At 36.1% G+C, this 19,460-nt stretch overlaps 1 protein-coding gene across 2 annotated transcripts in view; it reads left to right on the forward strand.

Moving 5' to 3' along the window:
• The window catches only part of Ppp4r3a (protein phosphatase 4 regulatory subunit 3A), a 43,163-nt gene that overhangs the window by 17,239 nt on the left and 6,464 nt on the right, over positions 1-19,460 (forward strand). Inside the window, exons 3-10 of one of the 2 annotated variants that reach the window (XM_027931510.2) lie at positions 2,393-2,491; positions 6,499-7,116; positions 9,754-9,831; positions 9,914-10,030; positions 10,580-10,735; positions 13,135-13,266; positions 13,368-13,470; positions 14,633-14,791. In XM_027931510.2, the coding sequence (XP_027787311.1) occupies positions 2,393-2,491; positions 6,499-7,116; positions 9,754-9,831; positions 9,914-10,030; positions 10,580-10,735; positions 13,135-13,266; positions 13,368-13,470; positions 14,633-14,791 (1,462 nt within the window). The remainder of the gene's footprint in view (positions 1-2,392; positions 2,492-6,498; positions 7,117-9,753; positions 9,832-9,913; positions 10,031-10,579; positions 10,736-13,134; positions 13,267-13,367; positions 13,471-14,632; positions 14,792-19,460) is intronic. The other variant, XM_027931511.2, reaches the window with a different exon arrangement.

The raw sequence follows: 19,460 nt of genomic DNA on the forward strand, positions 1-19,460 counted from the left end.
GTGCAGATGGACAGAAGTATCTCCCTGTAGAGCAACGCTGTGTAGATAGCCTCAGAGAGGCCTTAGAGTGCTGATACAATTTTTGACTGTAACTTCTATTGAATATACCTTTATGCCCTTCTAAGGTGCCAGAAATGTCTGAAAATAAATTTTCACTTAGCACTTACTAGCACTGTTATCAAATGGTGTTTATTCTGCATACACACATACTTTTACAAAACCAGTGAAATCAAACTGTTCCTTTGCTGCCTTGAAGATGCAGAGAGAAAATAATTACTTTAAGCTGGGGCACCAGCGGTGCATGCCTATAATCCTATCTTAGCGACTTGGTAGGCTGAGACAAAGAGGATCTCAGGCGAGAAGGCCCTTAGCAATTTAGTGAGGTTTCTGTCTCAAAATGAAAAGGACTGGGGATGTATCTCAATGGTAAAGTGCCCCTGGGTTAAATCCTCAGTAGTAATAACAATAATTACTTTAGAAGAAAGAGTATTAACAGCCTGTTCATAAGTAGAATGTTTGCTTCACTTTAAAGTGACCATTAAAATACTACTAGAAGGAATTTAGTTGTATTTTGTTCATTGGATGAGCCTAAAGATTGTTACTTGCTAGATTCCAAGATAGTAGATAGGAAAACTAATAATAAAGTTTATTGAGAGGTGCTTTATTTCTCCAGAAAACATTGGTATAATATAAAATATCTTCTTGATAGTTTGATCTATTAACATTTTGTTGATCTTAAGAAAATTTTTAGGTTTGATTGAATAACTGAAGGCTGGAATATTGGACTTTAATATTTCATAATTAAATTCATGGTTCGGAGGTTTTTATCAGTTTAAGAGTAAAAATACATCTTACACAAAGTAGGAAAGATATAACCTCTTGAGAAGAGTGTTATTTGATAAATAAAATGATTTGAACATTCAGCTGTTCAAGGAAACAGAAGAACTTTTAATTTTTATTTTTTGGTATTAGACCCAGAGGTGCTTAATCACTCAGCCACATCCACAGCCTTTTTTATTTTGAGACAGGGTCTTTCTAAGTTGTTTGGGCCTCAGCCTCTCCTGAGTTGCTGCTGGGTTTATAGGCTTGTGCCACCATGCCCAGCTCAGAACTATTTCTTAGTTGTTAAAACCTACTAAATTTGTCAAGTGTAATTATGAACATACAACATGTGTCTGTCTACACCCTGATTTAAGCATCAGTCTTAAATGATTCTGAATATATAAGTTATAACAGAGAAGTTGTATACAGTTATATTTAATATTTTTCTTTATATTGTACTCAGTTACCTCTAACTGGGACTCACATTCTTCTCTTTGGAAAAAAAGAGAAAAAAACTAACGTGAAAAACTGAAGTTAGTGACAGTCCCTCCAGAACTTGAAGATAGCTATTACATATCTTTTCAGGCTTCTTTATTTTGAAGTGACTCTCCTAAGCGCTATTCAGTGTTTCTTTAAAAAGATGATTCATAAACCTTTCTCCATGAAATGACCCTTTTTAACAATGGTGATTGCTAATATGTTTATTTACTACCAATAAATTTGAAAGAGTATCTTAAACTCGATAATTTTTTAATACAGATCTTTTTGGGCTGTGGGGATTATAAGATGGTCTCATTTATTGTACATGCAGTGTCTTGCTGAGATTGTATCTTAAACCTCTTGAATTGTTTGTTAAATTTCCTATTAAAAAAAAAATTCTCAGCTGGTCATAGTGGCATGTGTCTGTAGTTGTAGTGCCAACTACTTAGGATGCTGAGGCAGTAGGATTACTTGAGCTTAGATGTCTATAGCAAAACCCTGTCTCAAAATAAAGTTCTCCCTGAATAGAAGTGAAAAGGTGGTAGGTGCTATGAGTATGCTGCTTCATGAACCATATAACTTTTGTGAAATTTTAACTGTTTAACTGTTCAAATAAATGATCACATCACATATTACAAATGTAGGCCAGTAATTTCAAGGCCTTCAGGAACCTCACATGCCCCAGCTTGTAAAGAACACCTGTTGAGGGAAAAGACAAGTTGTTTTGTTTTAATCCCAGCCTTCTAACATGCCTCTAGTAATTGTATGCTCAGACTTACTCTTTGGCCATTTTAATGAGAGCATAAAATGTGACTTGATGTGCAAGGACAAGATTGGTGTAGTGTTTTCTTGGTATGTTTTAGAACATTAAATTCATATATTGGTCAAGCTTTGTCCTTAGGTAAACATTTGTTTTTCATATTTGGTAAAAATTAAGCATAAAAAGACATTGATAATACAGTGTTGCAAAAAATAAAAATGAGTGATGTTCTGAATTCCTGTTGCTTTGTTCATTTGCCTTATACTTTGAAACAGTTGCAGTAATGTATGTTAATCATTCAGACTCTTTTTTTTTCCCCCTAATCCAAAGGACACTCTGATTGTGTGGTCTGAAGCAGAAAATTATGACTTGGCCCTTAGCTTTCAAGAAAAAGCTGGATGTGATGAAATTTGGGAGAAAATATGTCAGGTAATTTTAAAAATAGAAAATCAATATGCTCTCTTGAAAGGTTTTTTTTTTTTTTTTGCAATGCTTTCAGCTAAAACCCTAAATTTTAAATAAATTTCAGATAGATCTTTTAAATCTCTATGAAAAGCTTGGTTTAAAGAAGGTGTAATTTATCCATACCACACTACCCTGATCAGACTTTTGCTAAATTCAAGTTTTATATTTTACTGCCTTCTCGAAGAACTCCCCTTTGAGTGTTCACTAGCATCTCCAACTTGACAATCCAAAATCAAGCACAATCTTCTCACCTAGATCCACTTATCCTCCTGTCCCCTCCTCTCAGTAAATGCCATCTAGTTTCAGAAACAGACTCATGGGGCCTGCTCATTCTTCTCTTAGCCCTAATGTCTATTCTGTTCTTGGTAGTCAACCTTGGGTCCATTCACTTGTCTTCATTTTGTGCACTCTCACGTGTCCATCATTTCTTCCCTGGTTTATTTGTTTCATCTTGACTGATAGTTTCACAGCTAGAATTATCTTTTCTAAAAAATAAAACAAGCGATTGTGACAGGCTTTGTTCTTGTGGCTCTTGAAGTCGAGCCCACCCTTGCACTGGTCTTGAGCTCTATGACCGTTGACTATCTAGTCACCCTCACTTTGCTCTAAGTGCAAATGTTTGTAATTGATTCATAATTTAATTCAAACCTGGGCTCATTCTGTAACTGTTGTGTCTGATTCTTTTTTAATATTTTCTGATCTTTATCTTTCCCTACTCTGGTACCTCATTCTCTTGACATAATCTCCACAATCATTATAAATATGTTTTTGGGTTTTTTCTTTGTTTTTCTTTTTTCTAAAGTGCTCAAGTGACTCGATGTATTGGTTCTTGTTACAGACTCATTTGGCCATTTCCTCCTAGAGAGGTTTTCTCTATTTCCATGCTTATTTCATTTGGAGAATAATCTTCAATAGATTTTTTTAATTGAGTCTCCAAAAATGCCGTTCTCGCCAATCGCGGTGGCTCTACCTGTAATCCCAGCGGCTCTACCTGTAATCCCAGCAGCTCAGGAGGCTGAGGCAGGAGGATCGAGAGTTCACAGCCAGCCTTAGCAAGGGCAAGGCACTAAGCAACTCAATGAGACCCTGTTTCTAAATAAAATACAAAATAAGGCTGGGGATGTGGCTCAGTGGTCGAGTGCTCCTGAGTTCAATCCACAGTACCTACCCCCTCCAAAAAAAATGTGGTCTTCACCAGTATAGGAGTAAGACCTAGAAACTGTGGCCCACAGGCCAGACCTACTATATCAGACGCTAGGGTCCTATAATGATGTCTTAAACCCTGTAGGTCAGAATGTAAAGGGCAAGGTAGTAAATATTTTAAGCTTTACATACTCTAAGCAACTTAGAGAGACCCTATCTCAAAATTTAAAAAAAATTTTAAAAAAACAGGCTAGGGATGTAGCTCCGTGATTTAGCACCCCTGGGTTTAATCTCTGGTGTTAAAAAAAAAAAAAAAATAGCCATAAATTACATGCAAATGGATGGGATTTGGCTAGTTTTGTCAGCCCTGCTTTTGGTGATTCTGGTGCACCCTGAAGTTTAAGAGCCATACCTTTAATAGAAAATATAGTGTCCTCAAGGCACAGTTTTTTCTTATCTTGTACAGTTTTATTTCTTCTGCATATTGAACTCAGCTGCGTTTTTGTTGTTGTTGTTTTAATATAGATAAACCTGCCTGTTGATGCTGTCCTTGTCCTTCTCTAGAACGCGAAGGTGTCACATTTATATCCAAATGCCTTCTTTCTTTTATTCTTTGTCCTTTCCCTCTCTCTTTTTGTGGTACTGGGGATTGAACCATTTTTCTAGTGAGCTAATATTTAATTCAAATCTGGGCTCATTCTGTAACTGTTGTGCCTGATTTTTTTTTTTTAAATATTGTTTGATCTTTACCTTGTTCTTTTTGTTTTTGTTTTGAGATATGGTCTCAGTTTTTTTTATTTGGGAGCACAGATGAATACTTGTGTTCTTTCTCTGCAGTAACTTACCAAAGAACCACTGTGTATTTTATGTTCTTTTCTGGTCTTCCCCCCTAACTTTTACATATAGTTTATCTTGAAAGTGCTGTTTCTCAATTACTCGTGTTTTTTTGTTTTGATTTGGTCCCAGAGATTGAACCCAGCGACACTGCCACTGAACTATACCCCAGCCCTTTTAAATTTTGAGAAGTCACACAGGCAGCCTTGAATTTATATCCTCCTGCCTCAGCTGGTCAAGTCACTGAGATTACAGATGTGTGCCTTTGTGCCCATCTCTCAGTCACATTTTTAAAATGAATTCTGTTTGTACCGTTTTCTGGATCCTGGCTCATTCCAGGGAAGTCATTACATTTTACCTACATGTTTCTTTATTTCTTGACCCCTATTCATCACCCTTATATACCAAAATAGCTAAAAAAAAATCCTCCCTTTTTCTGTTACCCTCTTGGGTAGTAGTAACTAGGTCTTAACTCAGAACGATGGCTTTCTCATTATTCTTGTCCCTTTTAGTTTGGTTTATTAATCAATCCTATCAACTGGGCACATACTACAAACCTGTATTCCCAGCAACTGGAGAGGCTGGGGCAGGAGAATTGCAAGTTCAAAACCAGCCTGGGCAATTTAGTGAGACTCTGTCTCAAAAAGGGCTGGAGATGTAGTTCAGCAACAAAGTGCCCCTGGGTTCAGTTCCCAGGTACACAAACATTTTTCTGTGAGTAAAGCCATAGCTTTGGTATTAGAACATAAAACTATAATGAGAACTTATGTAATTAACCAAACTAGTACCAGCTTGAAACTGTGCCAGGTGTAAATCTTGAATGTATCTGGCCTTCTTGCAGTAGTGTTCCCCACAGAGTTAAGATCCAGACCATATTGGACCTTAACTTGCAACGTATTTCAAGACAAATACTTCAGGCTATCTTCCCTTCCAGTATCCATCCACAGTTATCTCTTAGCCATACATTTCATATAAGGCCTACTTTTTATATTTTTTTATAATTAGAATTTTTGCAGTAACACAAAGTTGGGATTTATGACAGGTTTTAGGATTCTGAGGGGTTAAAAAGTAGGTATAGGTTTGGATATGTGGAAAGTTGAACTTTTTCAGTTTGGTTCCTTAGCTTTTAGGAGATATTCTTGGGGATGGCTCTACTACTTATAGGTTGAGCTTACTTCATTTGTGGCTTCATTTTTGTGTAGGTGCATTTGTATCCTACTGAGCTTTTGTTATATCTTTGGGGTACCATCTAGCATTTGTAGGAAATTATTGGCCAACTTTGGTCCAAAGCCAGTTTGTTTATGCTCTCTGACCCTTTCCTAAGATGAATGGACATTGTTTTCCTTATTGGTTATAGTTATATATATGTACTATGATCACAGCACTCTGTATGATATTTGATATTTACTTGAATTTCTTCAAACTAAGAATGTTTCTGAGACCTCTCCCTAGTCTTTTTTGGAAAATAATTTAAAGTATATGTTATTTGGAGAAATGTAACTATTTCAGTTAGCATTTTCATTCCTGTGGCCCAGACACTCAATAAGAACAACTTAGAGGAAGGTCTCAGCCCATGGTTGGCAGACTCTGGGCCCAAGGTGAGGTAGCACATCATGAGGGAAGGGTGCAGTGGAGGAAAGCTGCTCCCCTCATGGCATAGAGGAATCAGAGGAGGGATGGGAATCAGAAGAAGGAGAGAGATGTAACCTTCCAGGGAACTCTCCTTCTGTACCATTGACCACTTCTGTCACAGCTCTCATAATCTAATCATTTCATCTCTGAATATTTCTGCATTGATAGGTTAGAGGGATATATCATATTCAAACCATGACAGCAACTTGGAAAAAGCAGGCAGTTGTGTCAAGTTTGAAATAAGATTCTAAAAATTGAAAATTATTGTTATGGTTTTCTTATAATGTCTCTGTATTTGTTGAAGGATATTGTTTAGGTTTGCTGGTGTGTGTTTTGTCAGCTACACAAATTCTTCTTCATAGGTTCAAGGAAAGGACCCTTCAGTGGACATCACTCAGGACCTTGTAGATGAATCTGAAGAGGAGCGATTTGATGATATGTCATCACCAGGTTTAGAATTACCGTCTTGTGAATTAAGTCGCCTTGAGGAAATTGCAGAACTTGTGGCATCATCTTTACCTTCCCCCCTCCGCCGTGAAAAACTTGCACTAGCACTGGAAAATGAGGGTTATATTAAGAAGCTCTTAGAGCTTTTTCATGTATGTGAGGATTTGGAAAATATTGAAGGACTGCACCACTTGTATGAAATTATCAAAGGCATCTTCCTCTTGAATCGAACTGCTCTTTTTGAGGTCATGTTCTCTGAGGAATGTATAATGGACGTCATTGGATGTTTAGAATATGATCCTGCTTTATCACAACCACGTAAACACAGGGAATTTCTAACAAAAACAGCCAAATTTAAAGAAGTGATTCCCATATCAGATCCTGAGCTGAAACAAAAAATTCATCAGACATACAGAGTTCAGTATATACAAGATATGGTTCTCCCTACCCCTTCGGTCTTTGAAGAAAACATGTTATCAACACTTCACTCCTTTATCTTTTTCAATAAGGTAGAAATTGTTGGTATGTTACAGGTAAGTTAGATCATTTTCTTCCTACTTAAAAAAAGGTACCTGTTTGATTAATACCACTTAAATTGCTACTTGCCTTAAGAAAAAATTAATTCATTGTCTTCCTTTAAAATCCTAAGTGAGTTTGATTTTGTTAAAATCTAAAGGTGAGTATTTTGATGATCTCCAATAAATTTTGATAAATAATAATACTCTTCAGATCAGAGATGCTTGTTTGGGGTAAGGAAGGTAAATGATAAAGTAGTCTAGCTTGGAGGTGGGGGTGTAGCTCAGTGGTATATTGCTTGCTTAGCATGCCTGAGACTGTGGGTTTATATCACCTTTAGTTTGAAGAAATTACAGGGGAGCTGACCTTAATGCCTGTCATCCCAGCTACTCTAGAGGCTGAGGCCTCCAAATCCAAATTTCTAATCCAAAAATTCAAAATCTGAAATGCTCCAAAGTCCAAAACTTTTTGACATGTCAGCATCAAAAAGTTTTGAATTTCAAATTTGCAGATTAGGGGTGCTCAAGCTGCAGATGTTTTCCTAGAACTAGAAATAATTTCATTTCATATTGACCAATTTGACATATTTTCATTTCAGACAGATATGTAAACAAATAATGTGGGCAGTACAATCTGTTAAGATTATGGTATATACTCTCCACAATCCTCTGTGGAAAGTATTGTCATTGCTAATGTTGGAGTTAGGGTTCTGGTACCATTTTCCATTTGTTCTTTGATAAGGAACCAGCTTTTGCTAGCTAGCAGAACCACATTCTCTAATTCAATTTGACCCCTGATTTCTGCAGATAATCTTGTTCTTTTCATCTCTTTGGTTCCATATGGTTCTATTTTTGTGTTGTAGGGATCTGTCACTTCTGTTTTCTTGGTCTTCAATGGGTAAAATACCGGTTTTAATCATTAAGTACAAATAATTTCAAGTTGTTAAGGCTTTGCTTCCCTACAGTGTGCAGTATCCTCTCCGAAATTCTGGCTGCCAATGCTACTGTTCTACTGTTCTGTTTTTCTTGATTTGAGGCCTTTATTTCCAAACACAGGGCCCAGTGCATACTAGGCAAGCTCTGTGCCACTGAACTACACCCTTAGACAAAAGCAAGAACTTTTTTTAATTAACACCAGGGATTGAATCCAGGAGCACTCAGTCATTGAGCCACATCCTGAGCCCCTTTTTAGAGACAGAGGCTCTGTAAGTTGCTTAGGGCCTTGCTAAGTTGCTGAGGCTGGCTTTGAACTTGCAATCCTCCTGCCTTAGCCTCCCAAGCCATAGGGATTACAGGCATGCACCACTGAGCCTGGAACAAGAGCATGTTAGAGGTACTATTTAAAGCAGGTACCTGCCGTCCTTGTGTGTACACATGCTGGTATACCTCATCTTAAAATTGACTACTTCCTCTGTAGTACAGTTAATCATTCTTGTACTATTTGGGGTGTGTTTTGAAATTTGGGTGCCATTTTGTAACAAACATGGTCCAAAAAAAAAAAAAAACCTGTAATGAGGTATGACCTGTTTGTGTTTTTTTAGAAAAAGTAAAATAAGGAAAAACCAACTAGTGTAGTGTTAAAAGAAAATGTTTCCTGAGTACCTACAGTAGTGAATATGAAGCTTATAATGTAGTGGGAAGTTGTGTATGTGTGTGTGTGTCATATATAGGGCCTGGAGTATTAATTCATTACTTCCAGCTATGTAGAATTAATATATTTTTCTAAATTTGATGAAAAATAGTGCAGAGGAAAATTTGATAGTCGATCAGGGAGACTCTTTGACCTATTAATCAATTGGGCTTGGGTAATATTTGTCTTAATTATAAAATAAGGACATAAGGTAACATCTGAAGTTCTTTATAAGTTCTGTACTTCTCTAACTTATTTACCTAGATAAATATCCTGTGTGGGTATCCTTTAAGTCCTTTTCTAAAGTAATTAAACATATATTAAAATATTTTGTGTGTGCAATGAATATCTTCAAATAATAGATGTTTGTTTAAAACTCTGAATTTCACTTTTTAAATATTGGATCACCTTCTGTACCTGTAAAACTTCAAGAAAGCTTTTATCTTCCTCCCCATTTGAAAGGTTGTGGAACCTTAACTTCTAAGGTTAGTTAGTAAGAGCCTATATAAATGAGGGGTTGGCAGACTGCTTGCCATGCTTGCTTTGTGTTTTTTAAATAAAATTTTATTGGAACACAGGTGTACTCATTCATTTACTCATTCTGACTGTTGCCATTGCTACAACAGAATTGAATAGATGTAGTGAAAGCTTAGGAGACTGAGTAGCCTGGATAACTTAGTGAGACCTTGTCTTAAAATTTTAAAAGGTTGGCGGGGGCCTGGGATGTAACTCAGTGATAAGGTGCCCCTGGGTATAATCCCCAGTGGGGGAAAAGGGGAGAATGTTCGCAAAGCCTAAAATAGGTATTCTCTGACCCTTAAATAGATTTAGGAAAAAGACCCTTGCCAAAATATAAGAATAATCTTTCTGATAAGAACCTCGCAATTTATCCAACAGTTTGGTTTTTCTTCCTTTTATAGAACAGGATTGCGAGTACCGGTTATTAATAGAAGTATCTTATATGTATATTACAGCATAGTGAAATTTTACCTCTAATATAATTAAATTTTTCCCATATTTCACAGGAAGATGAAAAATTTCTGACAGATTTGTTTGCACAACTAACAGATGAAGCAACAGATGAGGAAAAAAGACAGGAATTGGTAAGAAATTAGATATTAAGAAAGGCATAAAATAGAACAACAAACCATTTTTATGTTCATTTACCGTTTATCCTGATTTCAGGTTAACTTTTTAAAAGAATTTTGTGCGTTTTCTCAAACGCTACAACCTCAAAACAGAGATGCTTTTTTCAAGACTTTGTCAAACATGGGCATATTACCAGCTTTAGAAGTCATCCTTGTAAGTTTGTTTCTCTTCGTTTTAAATGACTTATTTTTTTTTAACCACGAAAGTCATATTATGTAACGTAGGTATTTTAATATAGCTTGTATTAGGGGATGGAGATAAAGCTCAGTGATAGGATGCCTGCCTAGTATGCATGAGGCCCTGGGTTCTAGCCCCATTGGGGGCAAGGGTGGGGGGAGCGCATACCCACACAATTATATATGTGCCAGTATTTAATATTAGCTGTGTATTTCATAAAGAAGCAATGGAATTCTAGTATTGAAATCTTACACTGTACTAAAAGAAAGCTCGATTAAAGGAATTTTCCATAGTTTTAGTAATAATTTCTTTCATTAGATGAAATATTGAAATAGGCAAACAGGAGCAAGTAGGTTAGAAGGTATTATTTTATCCATAGAATAAGAGGTTTTACATTCAACAGAATTTTAGACCTTTTTTATATTGCAGTGTTTTGTTATAATTTGTTCACTGTTTTAGACATTCATATAATCGTAAGTTTCATGTTTTTATAATTTTAGTAGAAGAAGTGTTCTTTCTCTGTAGGGCATGGATGATACACAGGTGCGAAGTGCTGCTACTGATATATTCTCATACTTGGTTGAATATAATCCATCCATGGTACGAGAGTTTGTCATGCAGGAGGCACAACAGAATGATGATGTAAGTAAGAAGTTAACAGAGCAAAAAATAACCAGCAAGGTAAATATTATTTGCGCGCATAGTAAGTATTTGTACATAGGAGGCTATAGCTGTGTTTATTACTCATTTTTTAAGAGTTAAGTTATTGCTCTTTGGGGGAAGTACAGCTGTAATGTCAGATGGCTTTATTCTTTCCCTAAATTGGCTCCTATTTTAGTTTATAAATTTGTTGTCTTTCAATAGTTGTTAATGTTCACAGTTGAAGTTTCTTTAAAAATTTTTGACACTAATTTTTCTTCTTAACTCTGAAGTTAACTTCTGTATTATTTTATTGAAATCATTTAATCAGTTAATTATTCTTCTGTAGGAAGAATTATGAGTAACTCCCCTAGGAAACATTGGCTTTTAGAGTAGATTCTCAGAATCATTAAGAAAGAACAGACAAGGGCTGGGATTGTGGCTGAGCAGTAGAGCGCTCGCCTAGCACGGGCGGGACCCAGGTTCGATCCTCAGCACCACATAAAAATAAATGCAATGTGTTGTGTCCATCTGCACCCCAAAAAAAAGTTAAAAAAAAAAAAAAAGAACAGACAAAACATAGTCCCTTGAAAAGTATTTAGGGAACTGTTTATTGCCTAATCATAAACAACAAGCTGTGTCTTGTTCAGACACACACATAAACTTAGGATTTGTGAGAAATTATAATAGACACATCAATTATAAAACAGCTAAGAGAGTATATTCTGGTAATATGAAGGACACTTACAGATTTTATGATGTATCATGTATATGGGAGCTGTAAATATGTGTGCTCCTCTTTATTTTCAGATAACCAGTGATTTCTGAGTTTGCCTCCTTACTCCATAAAATTTTATAGATAACTTTTTACTTAAGAATAGACTAAGCCGAACCAAGTGCAGTGGCATACGCCTATAATCCCAACAGCTTGGGAGGCTGAGGCAGGGGGATTGCAAGTTCAAGGCCTGCCTCACAATTTAGCAGGACCCTAAGCAGCTTAATGAGACACAGTTTTAAAATTAAAAGGACTAGGGGCCTGTTGTGGCTCAGAAGTAGAGCGCTCACCTAGCATGTATGAGGCACTGGGTTCAGTCCTCAGCATAAAGTAAAATAAAGATATTGTGCACTCCTATAACTAAAAAATAAAAGGACTGGAGATGTAGCTCAGTGGTAAAGCACCTTGGGTTCAGTCCCCAGGACCAGAAAAAAAGAATAAACTAAGCTGGTCTGCCCTCTAGTTCTTCTTGAGGGAGGGAGGAAGACGATATCCCCTTAGAAAATAAATCTCTGCACAATTCTAGCCTGTTGTGTTTCTTATAATTTAAGAAGATAGCCCTTGTTACTGTTTGGAAAGATTCTACTTAATGTGATATGGTGTCAAAATGAAGTGAAATGGATAGTATCATCTATATTTAAGGTTTATTTTTAAATTGTACCAGGGTAGTTACAGAAAAATACCAGTTTGAACTATTGAATGTTAAGTCTCATTTTTCCTTTATGAAATAGCCCTGAGAACAAATTTGTCTGTATAACTTAAAATGGAGCTGCTCTTGTTGACCATGTAACCTACCAGATGAATCACTTTAGTACTTCACTCCCGTTTTCTTTTTTCTTCTTCAGGACTCTGGATTGAAACCAGGAGTGCTTTATCACTTATTTATGCCCTCTGTTCTTTATTTGAGACAGGGTATCACTAAGATGTTCAGGCTAGCCTCAAACCTTACAGTCCTCTGCATCAGCTCCCCACATAGCTGGGATTACAGACCTGGGCCCTTTTGATTTTCACTCTTGATCACCATTTCCATATTTTGTCTACATTTTCTCTGTCCTTGTTCACTCTACAATTACACATATAGGCAGAAGTAGGGAATTCTCTCACTGAATCCCTCTCAATTTTATTTACTCTATGGCCAGGAATACCAGTCATAATTGGACCTCAGGAAAGGCAGCAGTCTATTTTCTTTGACATTTGGAATCTGAATAATACATTTGTTGTTTTGTGCACTGTAATTACTATAATTGCATTTCCCTCAATTTCAGGTATTCAGGTGCCACCTATTTTCCTAAATGTATTTTAAAGGGAAACTTTTTAAAAATTTCCCTAAATGGAGAAGAAATATATCATTTAACAAAAATAGAAGGACTCTGTATTAAAATAAATGTAGTAAATAAGTATTTTCATTATTAAAGTTAATGTAAAGCCCATGAGTTTGTTGCATTTTATCAGAGAGGCATACAGATCTACTGACACCAAACTGAAACTTTGTCTTTGTTCCACACTTTGGAGCACTGCAGTATGTCCTAGTAAAGAAGTGAGGCAGTTACTGCATTTTGTTTGTATTAGCATGATAGCTTGAACTCAGTGATGCTATAGTGTCTTAATATGTGCTTTTCCCATTCTCTGTTTAATGAGTGATCCTTATGTGTATTTTTCTCACCAGGATATTTTGCTCATCAACCTCATTATAGAACATATGATTTGTGATACAGATCCTGAACTTGGAGGAGCAGTCCAACTTATGGGCCTGCTTCGAACTTTAGTTGACCCAGAGAACATGCTAGCCACTGCCAATGTAAGCCATGGGCATTTTTCCTCTTTCATAGCTAGCATGTTGTTTATTGCTGCTGGGAACCAGTGCAGTTAAAGTTCATGAAAGTGTTTTTGATTCCTTAGAAAACAGAAAAGACTGAATTTCTTGGTTTCTTCTACAAGCACTGTATGCATGTTCTCACTGCTCCCTTACTAGCAAATACAACAGAAGACAAGCCTAGTAAAGGTAAGATAATGCAGGTTGGTAGTTAAGTTCTCTCTTCTTGAATTCTGAGACTCAAAATTAGTGTTAAGTAATAGTCTTTATTTTGAGGTAGTGGGAGAGGAATGAAGGCATGGGCAGCAGGCATACCTCAAAAGAACAGTAATAGTCTTTAAAAGTTCAAACATTAGGTTAACATAGAGGTCTAATAATATATTTTCAAGAGCTAGTTAAGAAATTTGTTTTTTAAAATCCTATTAATAAAAAGATAACAGAAGTATACAAAAAAAAGAAGGTTTTAAAATAAATTTTTGTTCAGTGATGTTTGTATTTAGTTTGTATAAGCACAGGTGAAATATAAAGAAGGCAGTAGTTATGAACAGTTTGTTATTTGTCCTCCAGGTGTCTAGACAGAGCTATGTTTCTGCTCAATATGACTTTTTATTTCTCAGGGCTTTAGCTTATATGTGTATGTATTTTAAAAAATGCCACATTTAAAAGTAGTTTTAGGGTCTTCACTGGGAAATTCCTTATTGAAGCTCTGAAAACAACACTTTTTTCATCGAATTCAGAGTGTTATATTTATTTTAAAACACAAGAGGGCTGGGGTTGTGGCTCAGTGGTAGTGTGCTTGCCTAGCATGTGTGAGGCACTGGGTTCGATTCTCAGCACCACCTATAAAAAAATGAATAAAATAAAGGTCCATCAACATCTAAGAAAAAAAGCCCCTTCTTTCCTTTAGGGAAAAAAAACTCACACAACTTAAGAGAAAAATACATGTAAATTTGAAATGGGAATTTTTTTTTCCTATTTTATTCATATTGGGTAAAGCTTGAGACCTCTTTCCAAACGCATATTCTCAATTCATCCAGCATTTATAAAAACCCTATGTTGAAGGCACTTTGCTAATATCTATGGGGACTAAACGGGAGGAATGAAAACAGTGAGTAAAATGTTCTCAGAGGCTTCCTGCTTGGCGAGTAATAAAGATAAGCCAATAATTACCTTTCAGTGTGGACTCATTGTGTGTACTAAAGTAAACACAAAGCACACTGAAATCTTGGGAGCAAGATAAAATGATTACACCAAAGATGAGATGGTATCTAGCAGAACCTCCTGTGCTATGTGTACATCTTTGGGGCATGAGATTGTGTGTATAAGTAAAATTGTATTTTGTTTATTTCAGATGATTTTCAAACTGCACAGTTGTTGGCACTTGTATTGGAATTGTTAACGTTCTGTGTGGAGCACCATACCTACCACATAAAGAACTACATTATCAACAAAGACATCCTTCGCAGAGTGCTAGTGCTTATGGCCTCCAAACATGCTTTCCTGGCATTATGTAAGTGTTGCTTCTCATAGACTTACTTACTATCTTTGAATATTATCATGTTGTTGCTATCTTTGGATCTGACTACCTAAGAATAAAAGTTTGGTGACTATAGGTCAGGGGACCTAAGCACGCTGATTATATATAGTTTTGCCACATTGTACGTGTATGACAAAGGGATTAGAGTATATGTACAAATTATAGTAAAATTATACCATTTTGTTATTAAAACAGTCCCTTTGATCATTTTACCTCAACTTTTGGGCAAATCTAGCCCATGGCCTGTTTTTGTACAACCTGAAAACTAAAAAATGGTTTTGATATTTCTGAAGAGTGGTTTAAAAAAACAAAAATAAATATGCCACAGAGGCCATATGTGGCCCACGATGCTAGAGATAATGTACCATATGACCTGTATGAAAAAAGTTTGCATACGCTTTCAGAGCAACAACAGATAGTGTCTTTCCCCATCTGTGCTGGAGATTGAGCTAAGGGCTCTCACACAGAGCTCTCACACACCTGTCCTAGACAACAGATAGTCTTTTAACAATATTATTCTTAGTTATATGTAACTTGACCCTAGTTTGTTGCAGTAAAACATTTCTTAATTGGAAAAGGTTGATCTAGAGTGTTCTTATCATTGAGTAGCCATATTTGTTAGGTAATGCACTTCCATATTTAAACTGTCCTTATAGAAGTGGGCACACCAAGTGCTGGGGGTGTGGCTTAGCAGTAGAGTGCTTGCCTGGCACCTGCGAGGCTAAAAAGAAGTGGGCAGATGAAGTTTAGGGGGAGCCTGGAAGCTCAGTAAGAGATATCTGCTGGTAACTAACTTTTGCCTTTTAGTTTTTAAAGGTAAGTTGGAGTGTTTTGTATATTTAAGATATCATTGAAAAATGTCTTTAAAAATTCTATCAAGGTAACAGTTATCATTTATTGACTTAAATTTTTCACATTACTCTCTACATGTACTGAAAATACATGTGGTCAGAGCATATTTTCTTTGTCCAAGTTGTGAATATTTGGTTCAGTTACTTTCTGGTAAAATATCCAGGATCACATCTTTAATGTTACTTCAGTGGTCTTTTTCAGCCTAAAGCAATGAGTAGCATCTGTGGCATTAACTTAGTCTTCTTTCCTTCCTTCTTTTTTTGTACTAGGTATTGAACCCAGGGATGCTTAACCACTGAGCCACAACCCTAGCCCCTTTTGATATTTTATGTAGAGACAGGGTCTCACTGAGTTGCTTGGGGCCTCGCTAATTTGCTGAGGCTGACTTTGAACTTGTAGTCCTCCCGCCTCATCTCACAAACTGATGGGATTACAGGCGTGTGCCACTGCTCTGGCTTAATTTAGACTTTCTAAGGACAGCAAATAATAAAGTTATTATTTCTGTTCTGCCTTACTATTGCCTGTATCTATGAGCTCAGCACATATGGAATCAGACTTATTTTCCTAATAGATTTGTGAAGAAAAAGTGAGAGCACCAAGGTTAGAGGGAGTTAATAACTCTGAATAGTTCTTTGTGTCAACGATAGAGGGTTTTATTCGTGTGTGGGAAAGGGAGTTTGAACAGATAGGCAGAATGGAAAAACTGTGAATAAGTGTGTAAGTTTAAGTAGTGGTATTTCAGCAAATATATTAAACACTTATGGCTATATTTAATTTATCCTAAGATATATATTTTTACACAGTTGTCTCTGAAATCAAGGTGAGTCTTAAAAATTAATGGCATAGTGACTATAATTGGTAGTTCTCTTTGTTTCCTTAGCTTTAGGGGGAAAAAATAGTTTTTTGCAATCAGTGGCATCTTAGATTTGATTAAATACTATATATACACCTGGCATTAAGAAAATGAAGACTAAGCTGTCAGTGTAATCAGTTCATTAGGAGAAAGTCCTGTGAAAATCAAAATACCACTTAATAAGTACTAGATTGAGGTACCTTGGGAGCAATTGTAATTGAAAATAAGTGCAAACTGTTTATTTGAAATTAGTGAAATAGAGCAGAATTCCACAAAGGAGGTGACTTCGCGTTTCTCTTGGCCGAGGGTGTATGACATTCTTGGTTGAATATACAGTTAAGATGTTAAATGTGGAAAAGTGTGTTGTATTGTTGCCATAGGCAGGACATGCAAGTCCCCTGGAGAGTGGCAGCACATGCAGCTGAAGAAAAAGGCCATCTTGTTATTTTGCTTGCATTGTTGTAATCTGTTGAACTGTGGAGAGGATTGTTTACAAGTAAATGAAAGTTTATATTGTTGGAAACTGTAAGATAAAATCTCATGTTCTGTTTCTGTTGATATTTGATAAAGTGAATCAGGTCAGATCATCCTTAAGCCTAACTTTTCTCAAATGACTTCTCAGTGGACCTCTCTTCCTAGGGTTGAGTATATGAATATCCTCTTACAGAAGACACCAGTCCTTAGGAACAGCCCTTTGGAAGGACTGGGTTTATGGTATTTTTTACCAAAGATTTCTAAGAACTGAATTATAAATTTGGGGAAATGTAAAATAATTGCTTCTGAGAAAAATGTACATTGAAATAAACATTAGGTACAATATTTTTTATTTATTTATTTTTAATATTTAATTTTATTTCTTTTAAAGATAGAATGAGAGAGAGAGAGAGAATTTTAATATTTATTTGTTAGTTTTCAGCGGACACAACATCTTTGTTTATATGTGGTGCTAAGGATTGAACCCAGGCCAGGCGAGCGCGCTACTGCTTGAGCCACATCCCCAGCCCCCAATATTTTTTTAATAAAGAATTTTACAAATACTTAAGTTTACACATCTAAGTACAATACATAATAAGCAGTTTAATGTTCACAGTTTAGGGACTTCAGGAATATTTTATATCTATTGCCTCTCAATTAGTATATTATATTTAAATCAACTAAGCAAGTATATATAGAGACCAGCAGTTCTTTCTAAACTCAGGCTAGATACTAGCTCTATTGGTCTATTTCCTTGGGCTTTTCAAGACTCTTTGATCTTACATTGTAGTCCTGAGCTCATACTTTATGTTGTCTGGCCTTTTTGTTGTTTCTTTCTGTTTAAAATATGAAAACCTGTACAAGGAATGAAATTTTTAAAAGCTTTTTGTTGTAGTTACGTATGAGGTAGGGAGTCTCAAACATGAAATCTCACCTTGTGTAAGATAAAGATAATAAATCAATCTACAGTTATGCTGACTTGGCCTACTCCAAAAACTATCTTCTTTTAGTGACTTGACTTTGTAAAACTCACTCAAAATTCTTTCTTTTTTTTTTTCATTTACTTATTTTAGAGGCCATACTAGGAATTGAACCCAGGGGTGCTCTACTACTAAGCTATATCCCCACCCCTTTTTAATTTTGAGACACAATCTTGCCCAAGTTGACCTTGAACTTGAGATACTCCTGCCTCAGCATCCTGAATCACTAGGATTACAGGCATGTGACACTGTCTGTTTTTTTTCACTAGCAAAGTTCTAAAAGAAACTTTTTTCAATAACATAGAATAATGGTTGCATTTTTTTTTAATATAGGTTTCCTTTGGGGGGATTGGTTTGAGTGGACAGTTATTAAGTGAGGACAAATGGAAATAAGGACCAAAACAAAAGACCATCAGACCCTCCTTATTCACATCCACAGTGTCTTGGAAGAAGTGCATTTTGAGGAGTGTCCGCATGCCCTGATCCTAGTGAATTCCAGGAAGGGAAGAGTTTCTTTTCACCCACTTAGGAGCCCACTTAGGAGCTGCATGCAGACCAGCGGAGTCAGTGAGTGTGTGTTTTGGTAGGACACAAGTCTCCACAAAGCCTGTGAAGTTGGAATACCAATACTTAGGATAACAGTAGCTCTTGCCTTCAATACTAAAAGCTTAAAATTTGGCCAATTAGCAGGCTCTAAGTATTGATTTTCATTTTATCAAAAGTGGAACTGCCTCACTAAGTTCCCTTTGTCGGTTAACATTTAGAAAAAGAAAAAAATGAAATTCCTATTTTGGAAAATAAACCCTTGTTAAGTTTGACTTATCGCCCAGAAAGATGCCTCTTATTGTTTAAAAATGTTTTCACCATGCTTATGTTTTAAAAAATATTTAGTAGTTTAAAAAATACAATGCAGTTATTCTATATAACTATTTGAAACTCCCTGCCCAGAGTGTTTCTTTAGAAAGATACACTCTTAAGTTGAATTGTTAAGGCAGTTTATAATCAACTGTACCTAACTGGGCATTCACTTGTGGACCTCTTTTCTGCCAACTAAAGAAAAATTGAGCTGCTTTACTCCTCTGCCTTCCCACCCAGAAACCGTGTCAGCATGGTTGCCTGGCTACCTGCTCATGAAGGACTTGATTAATAACAAATTGGCAATTTAACGAGCCACTTCCATGATCTCCAAAGAAACCAAAATACAAACACAATATTTAATCTTGCCAACCGAAGACGATGTGACTGCATGAAGTGAGTATGCTTTTTTGAACTGTTTACAATAACTGGGGCATTAACTTACTGATAATTCCACATAGGTAAAGAGGGCTTTGTTGAAGTCTAGCTGTCTGAGTATATTTGGATCTTGACGAATGGCGACTTAAGTAACTCCCCATACCTCAAGATGCAAATATACCTTTTCATCTGTAAGTTAAAGCCTAATTAATTGTAAAAAAGGAAAACTAGGAAAAAAAAAGTTAAAAAG

Source organism: Marmota flaviventris, chromosome 2, assembly GCF_047511675.1.
Source record: "Marmota flaviventris isolate mMarFla1 chromosome 2, mMarFla1.hap1, whole genome shotgun sequence".
NCBI lineage: Eukaryota > Metazoa > Chordata > Mammalia > Rodentia > Sciuridae > Marmota > Marmota flaviventris.